At 45.1% G+C, this 17,901-nt stretch overlaps 3 protein-coding genes across 6 annotated transcripts in view; 1 reads left to right on the forward strand and 2 right to left on the reverse strand.

Moving 5' to 3' along the window:
• The first annotated feature begins 1,552 nt into the window (after nt 1–1,552).
• cks2 (CDC28 protein kinase regulatory subunit 2) lies at nt 1,553–4,633 on the forward strand. The gene is made up of 3 exons (XM_066695705.1): nt 1,553–1,736; nt 2,561–2,688; nt 2,830–4,633. Exons 1-3 carry the CDS (start codon nt 1,678–1,680, stop codon nt 2,871–2,873), a joined length of 231 nt encoding a protein of 76 aa, XP_066551802.1. The 5' UTR covers nt 1,553–1,677; the 3' UTR covers nt 2,874–4,633.
• A 414-nt stretch (nt 4,634–5,047) lies between these two features.
• Nucleotides 5,048–10,030, reverse strand: cimap1d (CIMAP1 family member D). Its single transcript, XM_066695706.1, has 4 exons — nt 9,880–10,030; nt 7,266–7,376; nt 6,545–6,658; nt 5,048–5,574 (listed from the first exon to the last, which is right to left on the reverse strand). Exons 1-4 carry the CDS (start codon nt 9,917–9,919, stop codon nt 5,087–5,089), a joined length of 753 nt encoding a protein of 250 aa, XP_066551803.1. The 5' UTR covers nt 9,920–10,030; the 3' UTR covers nt 5,048–5,086.
• A 4,101-nt stretch (nt 10,031–14,131) lies between these two features.
• Nucleotides 14,132–17,901, reverse strand: part of cpamd8 (C3 and PZP like alpha-2-macroglobulin domain containing 8) — a 30,840-nt gene continuing 27,070 nt past the window's right edge. For 2 of the 4 annotated variants that reach the window (XM_066695135.1, XM_066695136.1), the window contains exons 40-43: nt 17,696–17,901; nt 17,202–17,276; nt 15,720–15,888; nt 14,132–15,513 (exon numbers count right to left, since the gene is read on the reverse strand). The exon at nt 17,696–17,901 is cut by the window's right edge and continues 76 nt beyond it. In XM_066695135.1, the coding sequence (XP_066551232.1) occupies nt 15,513; nt 15,720–15,888; nt 17,202–17,276; nt 17,696–17,901 (451 nt within the window). In that variant the 3' untranslated portion in view covers nt 14,132–15,512. The remainder of the gene's footprint in view (nt 15,514–15,719; nt 15,889–17,201; nt 17,277–17,695) is intronic. The other 2 variants (XM_066695138.1, XM_066695137.1) reach the window with 1 other exon arrangement.

Below are 17,901 nucleotides of genomic sequence, written 5' to 3' on the forward strand. Positions count from 1 at the left end.
ACCCAAGATTTGACGGTACATGGCCCCGTCCATCGTCCCTTTGATGCTGTGCAGTTGTCCTGTCCCCTTAGCAGAAAAACACCCCCAAAGCATAATGTTTCCACCTCCATGTTTGACGGTGGGGATGATGTTCTTGGGGTCATTCCTCCTCCTCCAAACACGGCAAGTTGAGTTGATGCCAAAGAGCACGATTTTGGTCTCATCTGACCACAACATTTCACCCAGTTCTCCTCTGAATCATTCAGATGTTCATTGGCAAACTTCAGACGGGCCTGTACATGTGCTTTCTTGAGCAGGGGGACCTTGCGGGCACTGCAGGATTTCAGTCCTTCACGGCGTAGTGTGTTACCAATTGTTTTCTTGGTGACTATGGTCCCAGCTGCCTTGAGATCATTAACAAGATCCTCCTGTGTAGTTCAGGGCTGATTCCTCACCGTTCTCATGATCATTGAAACTCAACGAGGTGAGATCTTGCATGGAGCCCCAGACCGAGGGAGACTGACAGTTATTTTGTGTTTCTTCCATTTGTGAATAATCGCACCAGCTGTTGTCACCGTCTCACCAAGCTGCTTGGTGATGGTCTTGTAGCCCATTCCAGCCTTGTGTAGGTCTACAATCTTGTCCCTGACATCCTTGGACAGCTCTTTGGTCTTGGCCATGGTGGAGAGTTTGGAATCTGATTGATTGATTGCTTCTGTGGACAGGTGTCTTTTATACAGGTAACGAGCTGAGATTAGGAGCACTCCCTTTAAGAAAGTGCTCCTAATCTCAGCTCGTTACCTGTATAAAAGACACCTGGGAGCCAGAAATCAAATACTTATTTCTCTCATTGACATGCAAATCAATTTATAACTTTTTTGAAATGCGTTTTTCTGGATTTTTTTGTCTCTCACTGCTAAAATACACCTACCATTAAAATTATAGACTGATCATTTCTTTGTCAGTGGACAAACGTACAAAATCAGCAGGGGATCAAATACTTTTTTCCCCCACTGTATATATATATATATATATATATATATATATATATATATATATGTATATATATTACTTTGATGGATATGTTTTTTGTTTTTTTTTATGTGGTAGGCTGTCAGACTGGAACATAATATTTTGTTTCGGTTTAATAAAAAAAGGTCTAAAACTAGGTCGGAAATGCCAGTTGCATTCAGGAAGGAAATTACAAAACTCCAGTAACGTACTGTTAAACGTCAGAGTTCAGCCCATCCATCGTAACATTGCAACAGAAACACTAGGGCAAAATGAGGTAGTGCACAGATCCAAACAAAAAACACCTGTCGTGAAACTGTAGTAATCTACGCGACATCACCGCTCCCCTCAGTGGGTTTTGCAGTTCAAATCTGTATGACCACTGAGCCAAAATGGCGCCAGTCTCCTTACGGATAACATCTCGCGTTGTGTGTCATGGGGCGGGACGATGGTCCGCTGGGGTCTCGGCCAATGAGATTACAGCTCCGGGCCGCTGGAGGCGGGGCTCGGCGCTGTCCGCCAATGGGAGTGGAGCTGCGGGCCGTTTGAGTTTAAATCTGGATCCGCGCTGGGTGACATTTGTGGAGACTGAGAGGAGAAACAAACCCGCCAAGAGAGTGAGTGCAGAAGAGTGAGACCTGAACCCGATAGAGAAGCCGGCTGAAACATCTCTGAAACAAACAAACAATGTCGAAGAAACAGATCTACTACTCCGACAAATACACGGACGAGGAGTTCGAGTACAGGTAAGACACTTTAAGCGGACCTGGTCAGCCGGTTTCGTGGGCTCGGTTCTCGGTGTAACGGGTGTAGTGACGTCACGTTAATGTAATCTCTGGAGTGATTTGTGTGGAAGTTGTTTTATGTTCTTATGAAAGCGGCACCGCTGGGCTTTAAGCCCAGATACGTGGTTAACACGGCCCTTTTCTGTTTTCACCTCCACACATTGAAATAAACGTTACATTTACCCAAACCTGTTTAAAGTTAACTCCGTCAGGTCCAGCGGGACAGGTGAATATGCGCTGTGGCACACGAAGGCCAGAAAGACTTCACCTTAGAAAGTAGAAACACCTTAGACATGTTTTATTGATTATATTTTTACAGGATGCTGTATTAATTTGAGCAGAACTAGGATCTTATTAATATATACAATTACATGCACAATAGCTATATTTTAGAAGAGCAGCTTTATCAGTGTATTGTTAATATGATGATCATTATTTATTATTCAAGACAAATTATTTGATTTATATCAGTCTACACTAGTTACCATGGACGTTATTTAGATGGAGAAAAGTGGCCACAAGAATTTAAGATAAAATACAGACAGCATAATTGGAATTGAATCTTGAAAACTGTGCCTAAGTATTTTATACATTTGTGTGTGTTTGGCATAATGTGTATGTGAATATGAATGTATGCTTTGCTTTGTGAATGTAGAATTTATTGATACATACATCATGCCAGTCTGGTTTACATAAAGGCTTCTGCTAACAAACTGAATAATAATTAATAAATGACTTAATTATAATCGTTACAGTGTAGTCTTACCCGTCTCTCTCCCTTGCAGGCATGTTATGCTGCCGAAGCAGCTTTCCAAACTAGTGCCCACCTCTCATCTGATGTCTGAGGACGAGTGGCGCACCCTGGGTGTCCAGCAGAGCCAGGGCTGGATACATTATATGATCCACAAGCCAGGTGAGCGAGGGCACAGGCTCAGTGGGCATGGCGTGACTCTGCCATCCCTTTATTTACATTGCCTTGCTAAACACACAGTCACAGGAATGGCAGTCCCGCACACAAGACTGACTGCCTTTTTTTCCTTTGTATTCCTCCCAGAACCGCACATACTGCTGTTCCGAAGGCCTCTCCCAAAAGAGTGAAAGGCGACGGGAAAGACCCAGACTTGGAACGTTTCTCCTTCAATTCCAGCAGCAAATTCAATAATCTGAACCGAGCGCATGAATGTATGGCTTCATATGTGAGTGTTTTGATTGATATCACGTCAGATTTTGTGGTCCTGTGAAAAGCCCCGAGACGGACATCCCGAAAAAATCTGGCTAATCGCTAATAATCAAAAATAAAACAAAAAACTGCGGCCCGCACAACTGAGCGAGTGTAGAAGAAGGAGAAGCCACTCCCTCCTGGGTTGGTAGGAAAGTTCCTCGGCTGTAGTAATGAACCTCAGATCTGGAAAGCAGGACTAAACGCACTGCGTCTCATTCAGAGAAGTCCTTGGGGTATTCTGGTCTCTCCCAAAGCATGACTTCCTTTTCTCTCAAGATCTTTTTGATTCCGAATGTTATCCTTTCAGTTAAACTATACTGTGGAGGGGGATGAGAGAAACCGGCCTACAGAAAAATGATCCAGTCACAAATCTTAAAAGTTATAAAAAGAGTTTGCAAAATGTGGTTGGTTGATGGCTGCTTAAAAAAAAATACTGGTTCAGTTTTCTGACCCACCAGCTTGTTTTCTGTCTAGTGAGGAGTATATTCGATGAGGGTGGCGCTTGGATCTGTGGCTGAGGCAGTTTGTTTAAAACACATTTTATTTACAAGTTTCTTAGGAAAACAGTCGAGGGATCCAGGATCTAGCCTATACAGAGTTAATCTACAGACTCGTGTCCCTGACAGCATCTCTCTTGCTCTTTCTGCGAAGAAAAATTAGAATGTCACATTTGAAGAAGAAATTGCTCCAAACATATTTACTTATTTGTTTCACATTTAATTTATCGATAATGAACGTACACAATTGTGGCTTCACACCCATGTGGTACTTGCAAAGGTTAAAAAGCAAGCAAGCTTTCACAGGCTAGATTTGATAGCTGCACTCAGTAGTTGGTGACTGCACATGTTTACTGTTCTTCACAGTGGCTCGAGTGCTGTCAGTGACAGGTTTGTAGATTGACTCTTCAGGCTCTACTCTGCAGATGCTTTGAACAGTGCAGTGTGGCAAACAGATGCTGTAGATGTGATGGAGACTCTAGGCCGGTTGCAGCACTTTGACATTTTAAGTAGACTACTAAAAGGTGTGATTTATAGTGGAAATCATCAATCCTGTAGTTCAGGGATTCCCAAACCGGTCCTGGAGGACCCCCTGTCCCAACTGAGATCTTAATTGCTTAATTTAATCCTTAATTGAAGGAACAATGCAATATAAGGCTCAGTTATGTAATAAGGAGCTCGGTTGGCACAAAAAACAGCAGGACAGGGCAGGGGGTCCCCCAGGATGGTTTGGGAATCCCTGCTGTAGTTAAAAGCTTGTAGTCTTGTAAAATAAGCCCTATTTCACTTGGTTTCTTCTTATTCATACTTATTGCATACGTGTGTTCTGTGTATACCTTTTCTTTTACTTGTTCCATTTCATGAATGTGTTTGTTTTTGTTCCTCCACAAAAAGTCTGTCTTTAGAGCTGCATTTCTGAAGTAGTTTCAACCCAGATATTTCCAGTAGGTATTTATTTATTTTAGTCACTAACAGCTCCTTACTTGATGCACTACGTTTAACTCGCCTGGTGTTGACATCTTGTTCAGTTATTTGTGTTTTTTGTTTTTGTAACCCTTGTATATATTGTAATGCCAAATGGCTGCTTTATTGCTTTGTTGATTTCCTTGTTGTATTCAATATAAACTGTTGTAGCCAAACCTTTTGTGGTTGATTGTTCAGTGTAAATGTCTTATTTATATTAATTCCTTTAAATATGCAGGACTTGTATGTTAAATTTAATTGTGGCATAATATGGTAAGGTTGTTATTTTGGGTGATCAGTTCCTGTCAGTGGTAAGAGAAATGTAACTTTGTGTGTGTGAAAGTATAAACAGAGGGAGGAGCTGCACAAGCGATAAAACGGCCTGGTGAAACTCAACCGTTCGGAAGCTACAGCTGAAAGCCACACTGGTATTGTTTTGTGAGGATAAAAAGATGACCATCTTAACACGGTTCTTGACACAAACGCTAAGCTAGAGGATCAAAGCACATTGTAAAATAACACTAGTGGCTTTTTAAGGAAAGTAATTTGCAACCATTCAAATAATGAGTTACACTTGTAGTTCACTGTGGTTGCAGTTAAAGAAATGTTTTAATGGCAAGAGGACACTTTCAGTCTGTCACATCAATGACGAGAGGGGTCATGAACTCAGAGTGTCTGATCCCGAGTGAGTAGGCAGGGGCACGTGGCTTGTGGGCCAGGACCCTCTCCGCGTTGTGTGTGCCCGGGCCTGGCTTCTTGGTGGCATCGGAGGGCACATCGTGGCGCCCCAGCATGGAGAAGGCTGGCTGCCGGGGGAGGTAGATGCTGGGGTCCGTGCTATTGTACCTCCCTGGTCCCGGGGTCTGGGAGAGATCTTCAGAAGGTCCCCCGGATTTGGTGCGCCCCGCAACAGTGTAGCTGGCACTGGCGGGCTTGGTGGGCACTCTGGACCCCAGCAGGGCGGGTAGAGTGTACCTGTTGGGGGCTGGCACAGCATCTGTGCTGCGGTAGCGTGTGCGGGAGCCCATGGTGTAAGATGGGGGCCGGCGCTGGCGGTTTAGAGGGGGAGCGCTCTCTGGACTGTAGGCACCTGGTCCGGGGGTCTGGAACATAGCCACTGAGGAGAGCAGGTTCAGGTCAATTTAAGAGGCTGAGACCCACAGTGAGCATGGCACCATACAGGTTTAGTTGAGTGTGGGTGTGTGTGAGTGTATGAGGGAGAGTCTTGTATAAAAGGGACTTTGTTTCAGTTTCTGAAATGCAAATTTAGCTTAAAATGTAACGACTATCTGACTCTAGTCACCTCCATTATAAGATTTCTATTTTACAATAGTTTACAATCAGAAACAAGTTTTTTTTTTTTTTTTTGTGTGGGTGTGTATAATATGTACACACACGCACACATACACACAATTCCTTCTGTAAAATCAAGAGGTTCAGTTTCTTTGGCTAACTGTCACGTCCAGCTGCCTGACACCAACAGCTGGCTGCTCTCACTGACCTCGGGCTCCAGTTACAGACGCTGTCAAACCCAGTCTGCATTAGTGCAGCTATTGAGGTCAGAAGCAGCTTGTTCTCTTTATACAGTGCCTATAGAAAGTCTACACTCCCAGTAATTTCTTTCACATTTTGCTTGTTTGAGTTTCATGCATTTAAATGACTATAATTTCCCACTTATCTACATACTCACTGCTAAAGGGGAAATTATATATATATTTTAAAAATGCAAAAACAAATATCGTAATTCTTTTAATTGATACTTCGTGTAAACATTTGATAAATGCCACGTAGGTTGAAAAACAAAAAAACAAACGCCAACACAGCCGCAAACCTACCTCCACACTGTGTACAAGTGGAGTGTGCCTGACATTCACCGCTAAACCACAGATGTCATCCTAAAGGTCACCTGACACACCAGCTCTCTCCCCTCATCAGTGACTAACGCACTGACAACACACTGAAGTGTGACATTGTGGCCTTGAGCGGCAGTCTTTGGGACTGGAACACAATTCCATCTTGACCCACATTGAACATGGCATCGTATAGCTGTTTTTAGTTATGTGTGTTTTTTTGCGCAGGAACCTTACCGGAACTTCTCACCCTGCCGAGCATCGAATACGCTGGCGTGCCGTCCCTCCCGAAGCGGGTCATCTTGGCGTCGATGTGGTACTGGGGGCCAGGGCTGGAGTCCACGGAGTACACTGTCCCACAGTAACGCAGAAGGGCCAGAGGGGAAAGTAAAGTTCAACATTGCCCAAAAAGACAGTGGAGAAGTCTTTAGGCATTGGATCAGCTGGCCTAGCCGGTTTGGGCAATGTTGATCTTTGCTTTCCCAGTTAAGATAAAAGATCTAACCTTTGTTCCAGCCCAATACAATGTTTCCCTGTTGTGCTGCAAGTACCTGAGCCACAGACTGGTTTACACCAGTGGGGCACAGTCTCCCTCCAGTGGCTGACCACTGAGCCTGCAGGCAGCAGTATTTGGCTCTGCCATTGCTTTGTTTGAATTGAAACGATGTACACCACTGCTGTCAGGTGTAAATGCAAACTATGCAGCCAGAGGAGAGTGGAAACAAGTACCCTATTTTTTCTGAGTCTAGTAGGGACAAAGACGTGTAGATTTTTCCATAATAATAAAAAACAATAACTTCTTGACTAGGTAGGTAGCAGTTCATTCTACACACACACTCCCTCCATCCCCTCCATCACTTTTTGCAACAGTTTAGAGGAGGACACTCTTCGAAGGTTTCCGCCCCAGTTTGTTTCCTGGACTCCTGAGAAGAAGGAAGCAAAGGAAAGCGACACCTACTTGCATTGCTCATCCTGCTGTGGAATGAGTAGGCCGGGCCCGTGGGCTTGGTGAAGTCGTGGCCAATGAAACCAACGGTTGGCGGTAATGCGTACCGGCTCGGCCCAGGCCCTGGCGATGTGGGGAAAGGGAAAGTTAAGACTGGCTGCCAAGGAGAGGGACACCTTTTGGCCTCACGGATTGGGTGTCGTGTTCACTTAAGCAGGCAACTTACCTCTGGGTGTCAGAAAAACTGAACAAACAGGCTGAGAGCACCCAAATCACTGCAACCTGACTTATTTATTTATTTTTAAATTTATATATATATATATATATATATATATATATATACTACACACACGCTAATATACACTCACCTAAAGGATTATTAGGAACACCTGTTCAATTTCTCATTAATGCAATTATCTAACCAACCAATCACATGGCAGTTGCTTCAATGCATTTAAGGGTGTGGTCCTGGTCAAGACAATCTCCTGAACTCCAAACTGAATGTCTGAATGGGAAAGAAAGGTGATTTATGCAATTTTGAGCGTGGCATGGTTGTTGGTGCCAGATGGGCCGGTCTGAGTATTTCACAATCTGCTCAGTTACTGGGATTTTCTCGCACAACCATTTCTAGGGTTTACAAAGAATGGTGTGAAAAGGGAAAAACATCCGGTTTGCGGCAGTCCAGTGGGCGAAAATGCCTTGTTGATGCTAGAGGTCAGAGGAGAATGGGCCGACTGATTCAAGCTGATAGAAGAGCAACTTTGATTGAAATAACCACTCGTTACAACCGAGGTATGCAGCAAAGCATTTGTGAAGCCACAACACGTACAACCTTGAGGCGGATGGGCTACAACAGCAGAAGACCCCACCGGGTACCACTCATCTCCACTACAAATAGGAAAAAGAGGCTACAATTTGCACAAGCTCACCAAAATTGGACAGTTGAAGACTGGAAAAATGTTGCCTGGTCTGATGAGTCTCGATTTCTGTTGAGACATTCAGACGGTAGAGTCAGAATTTGGCGTAAACAGAATGAGAACATGGATCCATCATGCCTTGTTACCACTGTGCAGGCTGGTGGTGGTGGTGTAATGGTGTGGGGGATGTTTTCTTGGCACACTTTAGGCCACTTAGTGCCAATTGGGCATCGTTTAAATGCCACGGCCTACCTGAGCATTGTTTCTGACCATGTCCATCCCTTTATGACCACCATGTACCCATCCTCTGATGGCTACTTCCAGCAGGATAATGCACCATGTCACAAAGGTCGAATCATTTCAAATTGGTTTCTTGAGTTCACTGTACTAAACTGGCCCCCACAGTCACCAGATCTCAACCCAATAGAGCATCTTTGGGATGTGGTGGAACGGGAGCTTCGTGCCCTGGATGTGCATCCCACAAATCTCCATCAACTGCAAGATGCTATCCTATCAATATGGGCCAACATTTCTAAAGAATGCTTTCAGCACCTTGTTGAATCAATGCCATGTAGAATTAAGGCAGTTCTGAAGGCGAAAGGGGGTCAAACACAGTATTAGTATGGTGTTCCTAATAATCCTTTAGGTGAGTGTATATATATACACATTGATCAGCCATAACATTATGACCACTGACAGCTGAAGTGAATAACACTGATAATCTCGTTATCATGGCACCTGTCAGTGGGTGGGATATATTAGGCAGCAAGTGAACATTTTGTCCTCAAAGTTGATGTGTTAGAAGCAGGAAAAATGGGCAGCGTAAGGATCTGAGCGACTTTGACAAGGGCCACATTGTGATGGCTAGACAACTGGGTTAGAGCATCTCCAAAACTGCAGCTCTTGTGGGGTGTTCCTGGTCTGCAGTGGTCAGTACCTATCAAAAGTGGTCCAAGGAAGGAAAAGCGGTGAACCGGCGACAGGGTCATGGGCGGCCAAGTCTCATTGATGCACGTGGGGAGCGAAGGCTGGCCCGTGTGGTCTGATCCAACAGACGAGCTACTGTAGCTCAAATTGCTGAAAAAGTTAATGCTGGTTCTGATATTAAGGTGTCAGAACACACAGTGCATCGCAGTTTGTTGCGTATGGGGCTGCGTAGCCGCAGACCAGTCAGGGTGCCCATGCTGACCCCTGTCCACTGCCGAAAGCACCTACAATGGGCACGTGATCATCAGAACTGGACCACGGAGCAATGGAGGAAGGTGGCCTGGTCTGATGAATCACGAGTTCAAGGTGTTGACTTGGCCTCCAAATTCCCTAGATCTCAATCCAATCGAGCATCTGTGGGATGTGCTGGACAAACAAGTCCGATCCATGGAAGTCCCACCTCGCAACTTACAGGACTTGAAGGATCTGCTGCTAACGTCTTGGTGCCAGATACCACAGCACACCTTCAGAGGTCTAGTGGAGTCCATGCCTCGACGGGTCAGGGCTGTTGTGGCAGCAAAAGGGGGACCTACACAATATTAGGCAGGTGGTCATAATGTTATGGCTGATCGGTGTATATATATATATATTCACACATATATGAATGAAGATGTATAGTCATGGCCACTCTGTCTTCCTCCAGTGGACAGTTTTCCTAATCTTGTCCTAGTCCAGTGAGTCTTTACACAACCCAACCAGAGAAAGAGCCCATGGACACCTACCTCTCTCTCGGGCGGCTATGGTGGGGCGATTTTTGTCCATCACTGCGCTTCGGAGTCGGGGGGCAGCGTGTTGCGCACTGGGACAGGCAGCTCCAGTCCTCTCTCAGTCTCCGCGGCAGCACTGCTCCACGCCACACAGAATCGGCCGTAGAGCACTAGAACGCAGAGCGCAGGCGCTGTCCTGTCAGGCACATTGTAACCGCGGGCTTGTTGTCGACTCAATTTATGACATCGACGACCGTCCATATTTCTAGTAAAAAGTTATTTGACTCAGCACTAATTTGGTTGTCCTGTGCAGGTAGAAAACGAGTTCAGTTTTGGAAATATGATGAATCTAATAAACACATCTGAAGAGGCACCAAAGAGTCGCCACCCAGACATTTAAGACAGCAATTAAGATGTGTGCATTAGGCTAACGATTGCTAGCTACTTTTGTTTTCCCACCATTGGAAATGTAACATATACTTTAAGGGTTTCCCTGTGATTGTTATTAATGATAGTTCACCTTGCTAGCTAGTCAGCTGTTAACAAGCAGCGCATGTTTCAGCATGCCATTGCTTTTCTTTTCTCTCAATTTCCCTCAGTTTTGACATGCACTAAGATAGCCCTACAATTCAAATATGTATTGTGTCATTAACTTGACAGCGAACAGTTACCTCGCTAACCTAAAAACTAAATGATGGTTGGCTGCATTGCTATCATAACTAACAAGATACTTCGATTCCCATGTGGCCCTTGAAGCCCCCCGGGACCGCACTGCACCCAGACCTGCACATTATAGCATTAAAGCATTATATATGTGCATTCTACGGTAACTTCATGGTTATGTGAACCTGTGTATTCATTTTGTAGACATCTGCTCACTGTATAGTACTTAACTTGGCTCAGACGAAACATTGTCTGTGCCGTAATCATAATAATACTTTTTAAATCGGAAAAAGCTGTAGTAATGCGTGCAGTGGCATAGTTTATAATATTGTAATGTAATCATGTGATATTATTGATTTATTTCCATTCTTTAATGGCATTATAGGGAAGTAAAATGGTAAATAATATGATTTAATTGATTTTAACTTATAGTTAGGTTGTTTACAAATTTTAAAAAATTACACTTTTGGAAAAATGTGTCTCAAACATGTACTTAACATTGCAACCTGCATATGAAATTGTACAGAAACCGCAGTGTAACTTCACACTTCAGCTATCAATATGAAACACTCAGAGCAGCACCTGCCCGCCTCCTCCCGGTCTCTGCTCTCTCATTGGCTGCAGCTCCTCGCCAATCTCATTAGGCAAATCGGAGGTAAAATCGTGTAGTGTGCACCTAGCAAAGCGATTTCTCTTATTAAAAGCGCAGAAATTGCGAACATTACTGGAATCCATCATTGGTATGTTGAGCCTTCATTTCTAAAGCTTTCTATGATCCATAGTTAGGCTGCTACCTTCTGAGCTTCACATACATGTTAATGTAGCTTTGTGAAAATATGTTGAAACTTTCTCTCAAAAATATATACAGAAATGTACAATATAAAAGATACATGTTGAAATTACTAAATGTTAATTGTTTACCTCATAACATGTCTGTGCAATGTAGAACACATTGCACCCAATGAAACCAGCTACAAAAAGGAAGTTTAGGTGGTGCCATTGCGGGGAATGCATTAAGTCATGCTATAGGAAATAATGCAAGCTGAAGGGTTATGCTTATGTTTTGGAAAGAGGTTTTAGACTTTTGCTCCAGAGGAAACGTTTTGGTAATTGCTCTCCATTGAGAAACAATACACTACTGCCACCAAATGAACTCTTTTGATCGCCAATTGATCAAGCACATTAAAAACATAAAATAAAATAAGAAGAAATTAGACTAAAACATGGCCAACGAATTAGATTTGTCATTTTAGTTTTGACTAAGATTAATGCAGACAGCTTGACTAAAATCTTACATTTATTTTAAAAGACTAAATCAAAAACACTGCATTGTAACTATCTAGTTATGGATACATTTATTTTGGCAAACATTTGTTATTTTTTATTTTATATATTTGTTTTATTCAAATTTTGTAGTATTGTTTTAGGTCACTGATAACCTAGCTCCCAAAAGGCGGAGGATGTAAACGAGGATAACTCCCTGGCATTTACACTGTCCGGCCTCATTCAGCCCAGTTGTCAACATACCTGCTGACTCTTTCACAGGGATCTGAAAAAGCAAAGAAGTGCACCAGTGCAGCAAGACAGAGCAGCAGTCGGGCTCACAGCCCCGCACTCCAGCACGAGCAGCTTCAGCCGGGCCACGTCTTGCTCCTGAACTCGCCGAGGAAGGGAAGAATCGAAGGCAGGCGGTGGAAGAGATTCAGTCAGCGTCGTGCACAGGCCCGGCCGGGGCACTCGAGACCTCACGACCCAGGCTGTCAGCCGCTCCGGTCCCTCACTGGAGCATGAGCAGAGTCCCAGGCTGCTGCAGGTTGTCCCCAGGGAGGAGAGACAGTGTCCACCTGCCAGTGAGCTGCCCAGCCTCAGAGCGTCCGGCTGCAGTAGCACATCATTCCCAGAGAGCAATACGAGGAACGCACAAGGCAAAAAAAAAAAAAATACAGCACTCTTCAGAGCTCTATATCCACCTCTCTGGGACTTGTCAACTATTCAGACCGGTGTTAAAGTCTTGGGAGTTTGCGTGTCCTTTCACTGGAGCCCACAGATTCAGCCCCTACAGCGTGAAGAATCAGTTGAAAACTAGTGCACCAGCAGCCCAGACCATTCAATACAACCCCCCCCACACACACCAACCACCCCCACTGCCACCCTCCTCACTGCAGTAAAGCGAGACAAGACTGTGCGTGTGAGTGTGTGTGTGCGTGCTTAGAGACGGTGTCATTCAGTCTCATGTAACGCTATCTGTGCTAAATAATCCTGCAACCATCCCCCCCCCCCCGCATCTCTCCGGGGCAGTTAGAATGTTTCAGCTCCGGCCAGCAACCTGTCGCGGCGGTGACTGCCTCACTCCCCCAGACATTCCCTGACAGCCGGGCCCGCACCACCGGCGGCCCCCCGCGGCAGCACCGCAACCTCGCACACCTGTGTCCCGTGGCGGATTTGTACTTACAGGCTGCCTAACACCTTGACAAACAAGTGAATGTTGCCTCATCTAGAACCTGGTAGATAAGTGGGGATGCGTGTGTTTGGCACACATTTGGTCAAACAGACTTTGGCACCATTTGCAATGTGGTCTGTTTGCCAGTCTTTAATATTGTGGCAGATGGGAAGCTTTCTGATAATCGGCTGCTTTTTGTTATTGTTTTGTTCTAAGCCAGAATGCATCCAGGGGGTTGGCCTGTCCAAATATAGCAACACACTCACACACACTCTCACACAAACAAAGGTGAACAACTAACATTTTAAGGAATTCAATTCAGCCACTCTGTAAATGCTAAAGCCACAATCAAGCTGTTTACATTTTAACTTTTCTGTTCTCCTTATTTGTGCGAGGACCTGCACTGGGATGCCTCAAAGAACAGTTTAATCTACTTTACATGATCTTTGTAAGCATGGCATGACAATGTAGTGTGTGTGTGTGTGTGTATGTGTGCAGACAAGATTCTAATGGAGAATAACAGATTCAACAATAAACGCATTGAAAGCGCGTTCTGAGCCTGTTTGAAATCAACAGATTGCATTGTGATGCTTGTGTGCATTTCGTATCTGTGTCATCACACTGTCTGTTCCCCGGACTGTATGAATTAGATACTTTAAATGATGTTATTTATTTATTTTTCCACGAGAACCTACTGACAGCGCTGAAGAATGGCTGTTGACAAACGGCCGCCGGCCACCCCAGGAAGTTGCTGTGAGCTGTGAAAAGAAACCGAGGTAACTGAGAACTTAAACTACCATCCTGGACAGCATCGGACATTAAACATTAACAGGGTCTAACTCTCTCTGGCTACAGGTTGCGTAACTCTACCCTGGTTTTTCTCATTAACGACCACACAGGGAATTTGACCAAAAGCACGAAACTGGGCAACAGGGTCACTGACACCAAACAAAGTGAAATGAAAATCAAACGGATTTACCATCACAAGCATAGCAAAACCCCCCACACCTGCACTGGCCCATATGAGGTCCACAGTTTGGTGGCAATTGTACCACCAGCGTCTCCCCATGGGAAACAGCACCAGCATCAGAGGAAGGACTTGACAGTTTACACACAATATTAAATCTTCCCCAAGGAGAACACATCACAAGCTCAGCAACAAAGTGATTGTAATGTTTTTTTTATTTTTTTGGAGTGTGGGGGTGGGAGTATAGTATTTGTTTTGTAATTGTGGGGGTTACATTCGTTCAAATCGCGTACTTTTACAGACTTCATTCACTTCCAATGGTTTTAGACTTAAAAAAATAATAAAATAAATAGATTGTAAGGAGTCCAGTATGAGTACACCTTAATAGCTTATGTTTTAGCCCCGTTTCTGCTGTGTGACAGGCACCTCAGTCTCATGGTCAGGTGAATGACAAGTAAATTGCACTCGAATTTGCTTACTGGTTTCTTGCACAGATTTAAATAAATGCTTGTTAAAAAACACAAGGAGAGACACAGTCATACAGATTAGTTAGCATTGGAGACACACACACACTCACAAACACACACAATTCTAATAACCAGAGCTGTATGTTCTTAGACTGAACGTGTTCTATGCAATGCTAGCAGAGAAACTTGTTTGCATATTTTATTTATTTAGTTTTAAATTCCAGTTTCACTTCAGAAGTCAGGAAAGTGCACAAGCCAATTGGGACTTGTAAATTAAACAAGGAAACCACAACGACCTTTAATAGTTCAGTGTCAGATACAGCCCTGTGAGTTAGTAGCTCTCCTGACGCCCCTTGCACTAGAACAGAAGAGCAAATAATAACCTAGAGGATCGCACCATTATCTAACCTGTGTTCATGTTTCAGAATCCATTCACCTGGCCTGTTCTATCATAAACAGAAGCAGGGTAATTGGGGCACTGTGGCATGAGAGCTTAACCCACACCAGTCGACCTAGACATGCGTGTCATAGTATCAATACTTTTTTTCGTTTTTTTGGTACCAGAACTAGTCCTCTGTAGACTCTGGGCGTCCGTGTTCCCACTGCGACTGAACAGCAGAGCAGACACCCGCATGTGATCGCCACGGGCCTGTATGGAGGCCTAGGTTGTACTCTTGATTAAATTAACATGGTGGAGAAAACAAGGAATGGGGGGAAAGACCAACTCAAACAACAATAACAACAATAATAATAATAATAATAATAATAATAATAATAATAATAATAATATATAACAAAGGCACCTAGCTAAAAAAATAAATACCACAGATAGAAAAAAATAATAATCAAAATAACTTTTTTGCTGTTGTTGTTCTCAAGTATAATTACAAACATAAATACTAATTTATTTTCTCACATACTGCAACTACATAAGGTGGAGCTATGGGGGATCTACTGGGCGAGTGGGAGGACAGGTGTAGCGGACAGAGCGGTCACTCTGCTGGTTCCTGGGTGAATGTCTTGTGCTCTCTCTCTCTGTCGGGTCAGTCCAGCATATTCACAAACAATGTACAATTCAGCCATCTTCTCCGTGTTCCACACAGGGGGAGGTTCTGGAGCAGAGATACAAACACAAAACCCCATTATAGATTTCTAAGCCCTCTATCCCTGCAGCAGAATGTGACCCTTAAGGCCTGTGAAAGCCACAGATTTGGTGATTTAAAACACAAATAACAAAAAAAATACTAAAAACTAACATTTGGCGGCTGTATTCTAGAAGGGAGTGGGACAGGAAGTGAAGGATTAAGGGCTGTCATACCACCGCTGGGGGGCGTCCCCAGTGTTCAGTGTTTGCGGCTCGCTGTCCGTCTCGGTGGCACCCCCGACTCCCACGTCGGACCGTTCCTCACCCTCTGACAGCAACGGGTCGCCGTCGTACTCGTAGGAGTAGTAGGACACCTCGAACAGGGGGCTGGGCTCGTCCTCGGCTGGGACAGAGGGAGAACATGGCGTCATTTCAGGAGACGCACACTCACACGCTTTAGGGATTACCCAATTCTGAACGGGCAGTTTGCTGGAACGTACTTCTTTGGAAATGTATTAGAAACTCTGAGTTGGACAGAACGTGGCTGGATTCCGGATGCAGTAACACTGATCAGCCCATAGGCGTCACCCTATACCCACTAACCCTAGCTGGTCTCTCAGACAACCATGTGATAATGAGCGGGCTGTGCAACTGTCTCTCCGTGAATGCCTGACACAACCGTGCGGCCACAGTGAGCTCCAAACTATCTGGTCCCGTTGACAGCTGCATGCCAATCAATGAGCAACGCTTTCCCTTCAGGGCCCAGTTCGCTCTCAAAGAAAACAAACCCAACTTTTTCATAAAACAGTCCGTTTGTGGTGCAAACAAGTGGTGAATTCTATAAACTGCCTGTTGTGTACAGTATAAACCGCTTTATATGGGTTCTCTGCAGCTGCTGGGGATGAGGCAGCTTTCCTGCATGGTGATGCAGACCCCGAAACACGCTTACTTTCAAGGAATGTCTTGGCAAACTAGAGCGCATTTTGCAGGTCTGCAGGCTACAGACGTGTCAAAACAGGCATGGTCATTGAAGAGGAGAAGGCGAAAAAACGTTTGCTTTTACAAGGTGCAGTTTTTACACCTTATTACAAAGATCCCCACCCCCCCGCTCCACTGGCTAAGTGGCAGAGAACAAAAACTCAAATAATTGCTTCCATTACATTAAAACAACAACAGTGTCTCGCAACAAAAAATTGTGTGTAAAATATAAAATTGCCTGAGAAACACAAAAAGTGTGTAATGAAATGTAACGCAACGAGATGTGATACAATGATTTTGAAATCATGCCGGGCTGAACTGCTGAAATGCATGCATGCAGGCCAAAAGCCTGGCTGGGTCACAGCTGCTTCTTCAGCTTGGAAGATCTGCGGAGTTGTGTTACAGTGATGTTTTACAGAAGCACACTGCTCCCCCCCAGCCCCCGCTCCCTCACTGTCGCTGTGTGTGCAGCTGCAGGCCGTACAGTCTGGTGCTGACAGGAACAAGTCAGGACAACACTTGGCTGAACAATCAAAGTTGGGAGCTGTTTCAACTGGAGAGGAAAACCAGGAGGGGAAGATAAGGCTTCACTTAAGGTGTGTTGACACCCTCTCAGAATCATAAAGAGAGAAGAAAAAAAAAAGTTGGTTCATTTGTGCCTTCTTGTGTTTTATTTTTACAGACACGTATGTTAGGGGCAATAAAGGAGTGTGTTGGCAGGAAGGGTGGGTGATGTACCTGGCAGCAATGGGATGGGGTCCTGCTGCTCCCCTCCCCCAGTCGCCGGCTCTGGGTCCTCAGGTGCACCCCCCACTGCGGACAAACACAGAGAGAGACGCAAACAAACACACGCAGGTGAATAAGCAGAGGGAAAGTGAGCACGGAGGATCTTTCTTCTCTCCCCCACCCCCCACCTCTCTCTTCCCACTGTGACGAGTGCGGCTCTTTGTTGCTGCCCGCTGGGAGTTTCTCAGCAACGGAAACGCACTCTGTCATTTGGGACACCCTGTAATACAGTGCAGCGCAGCAGGGAGGGCCCACAGCCCCCCACAGGCACCCTCACCTGAGCAGCTGTCACACGGCTGCGGCACACTAACACACGCCCCTCTCTTCTTCCCCTGCTGGTGTGGGGGGGTGCTTTCCGAATTTAACCGGTCTGGACAGACTCTGAACACAGATTTAATTGCACAGCACTGACAGCCCCTCTCTCTCTCTCTCTCTCTCTCTCTTACTCTCTTGTTCTCTCGCTCTCAGCTCAGAGGCGGGTGGGGGGCCGGGGGTGTCAGTCGGGGGGGACGTACTCTGCGGGCACTGGCTCTGGGGCAGCTGCTCGATGCGGGTGCTGTTGCGGCAGGCGGCCACCTCCATCTGGCAGTGGTTCTGGTAGAGCATGCCGTCGGAGCCGCACACGGGCTCCCCGTCGTAGCCGCAGTCCCGG

The sequence above is a fragment of the Amia ocellicauda genome, chromosome 22, assembly GCF_036373705.1.
Source record: "Amia ocellicauda isolate fAmiCal2 chromosome 22, fAmiCal2.hap1, whole genome shotgun sequence".
In the NCBI taxonomy this organism is placed as follows: Eukaryota; Metazoa; Chordata; class Actinopteri; order Amiiformes; family Amiidae; genus Amia; species Amia ocellicauda.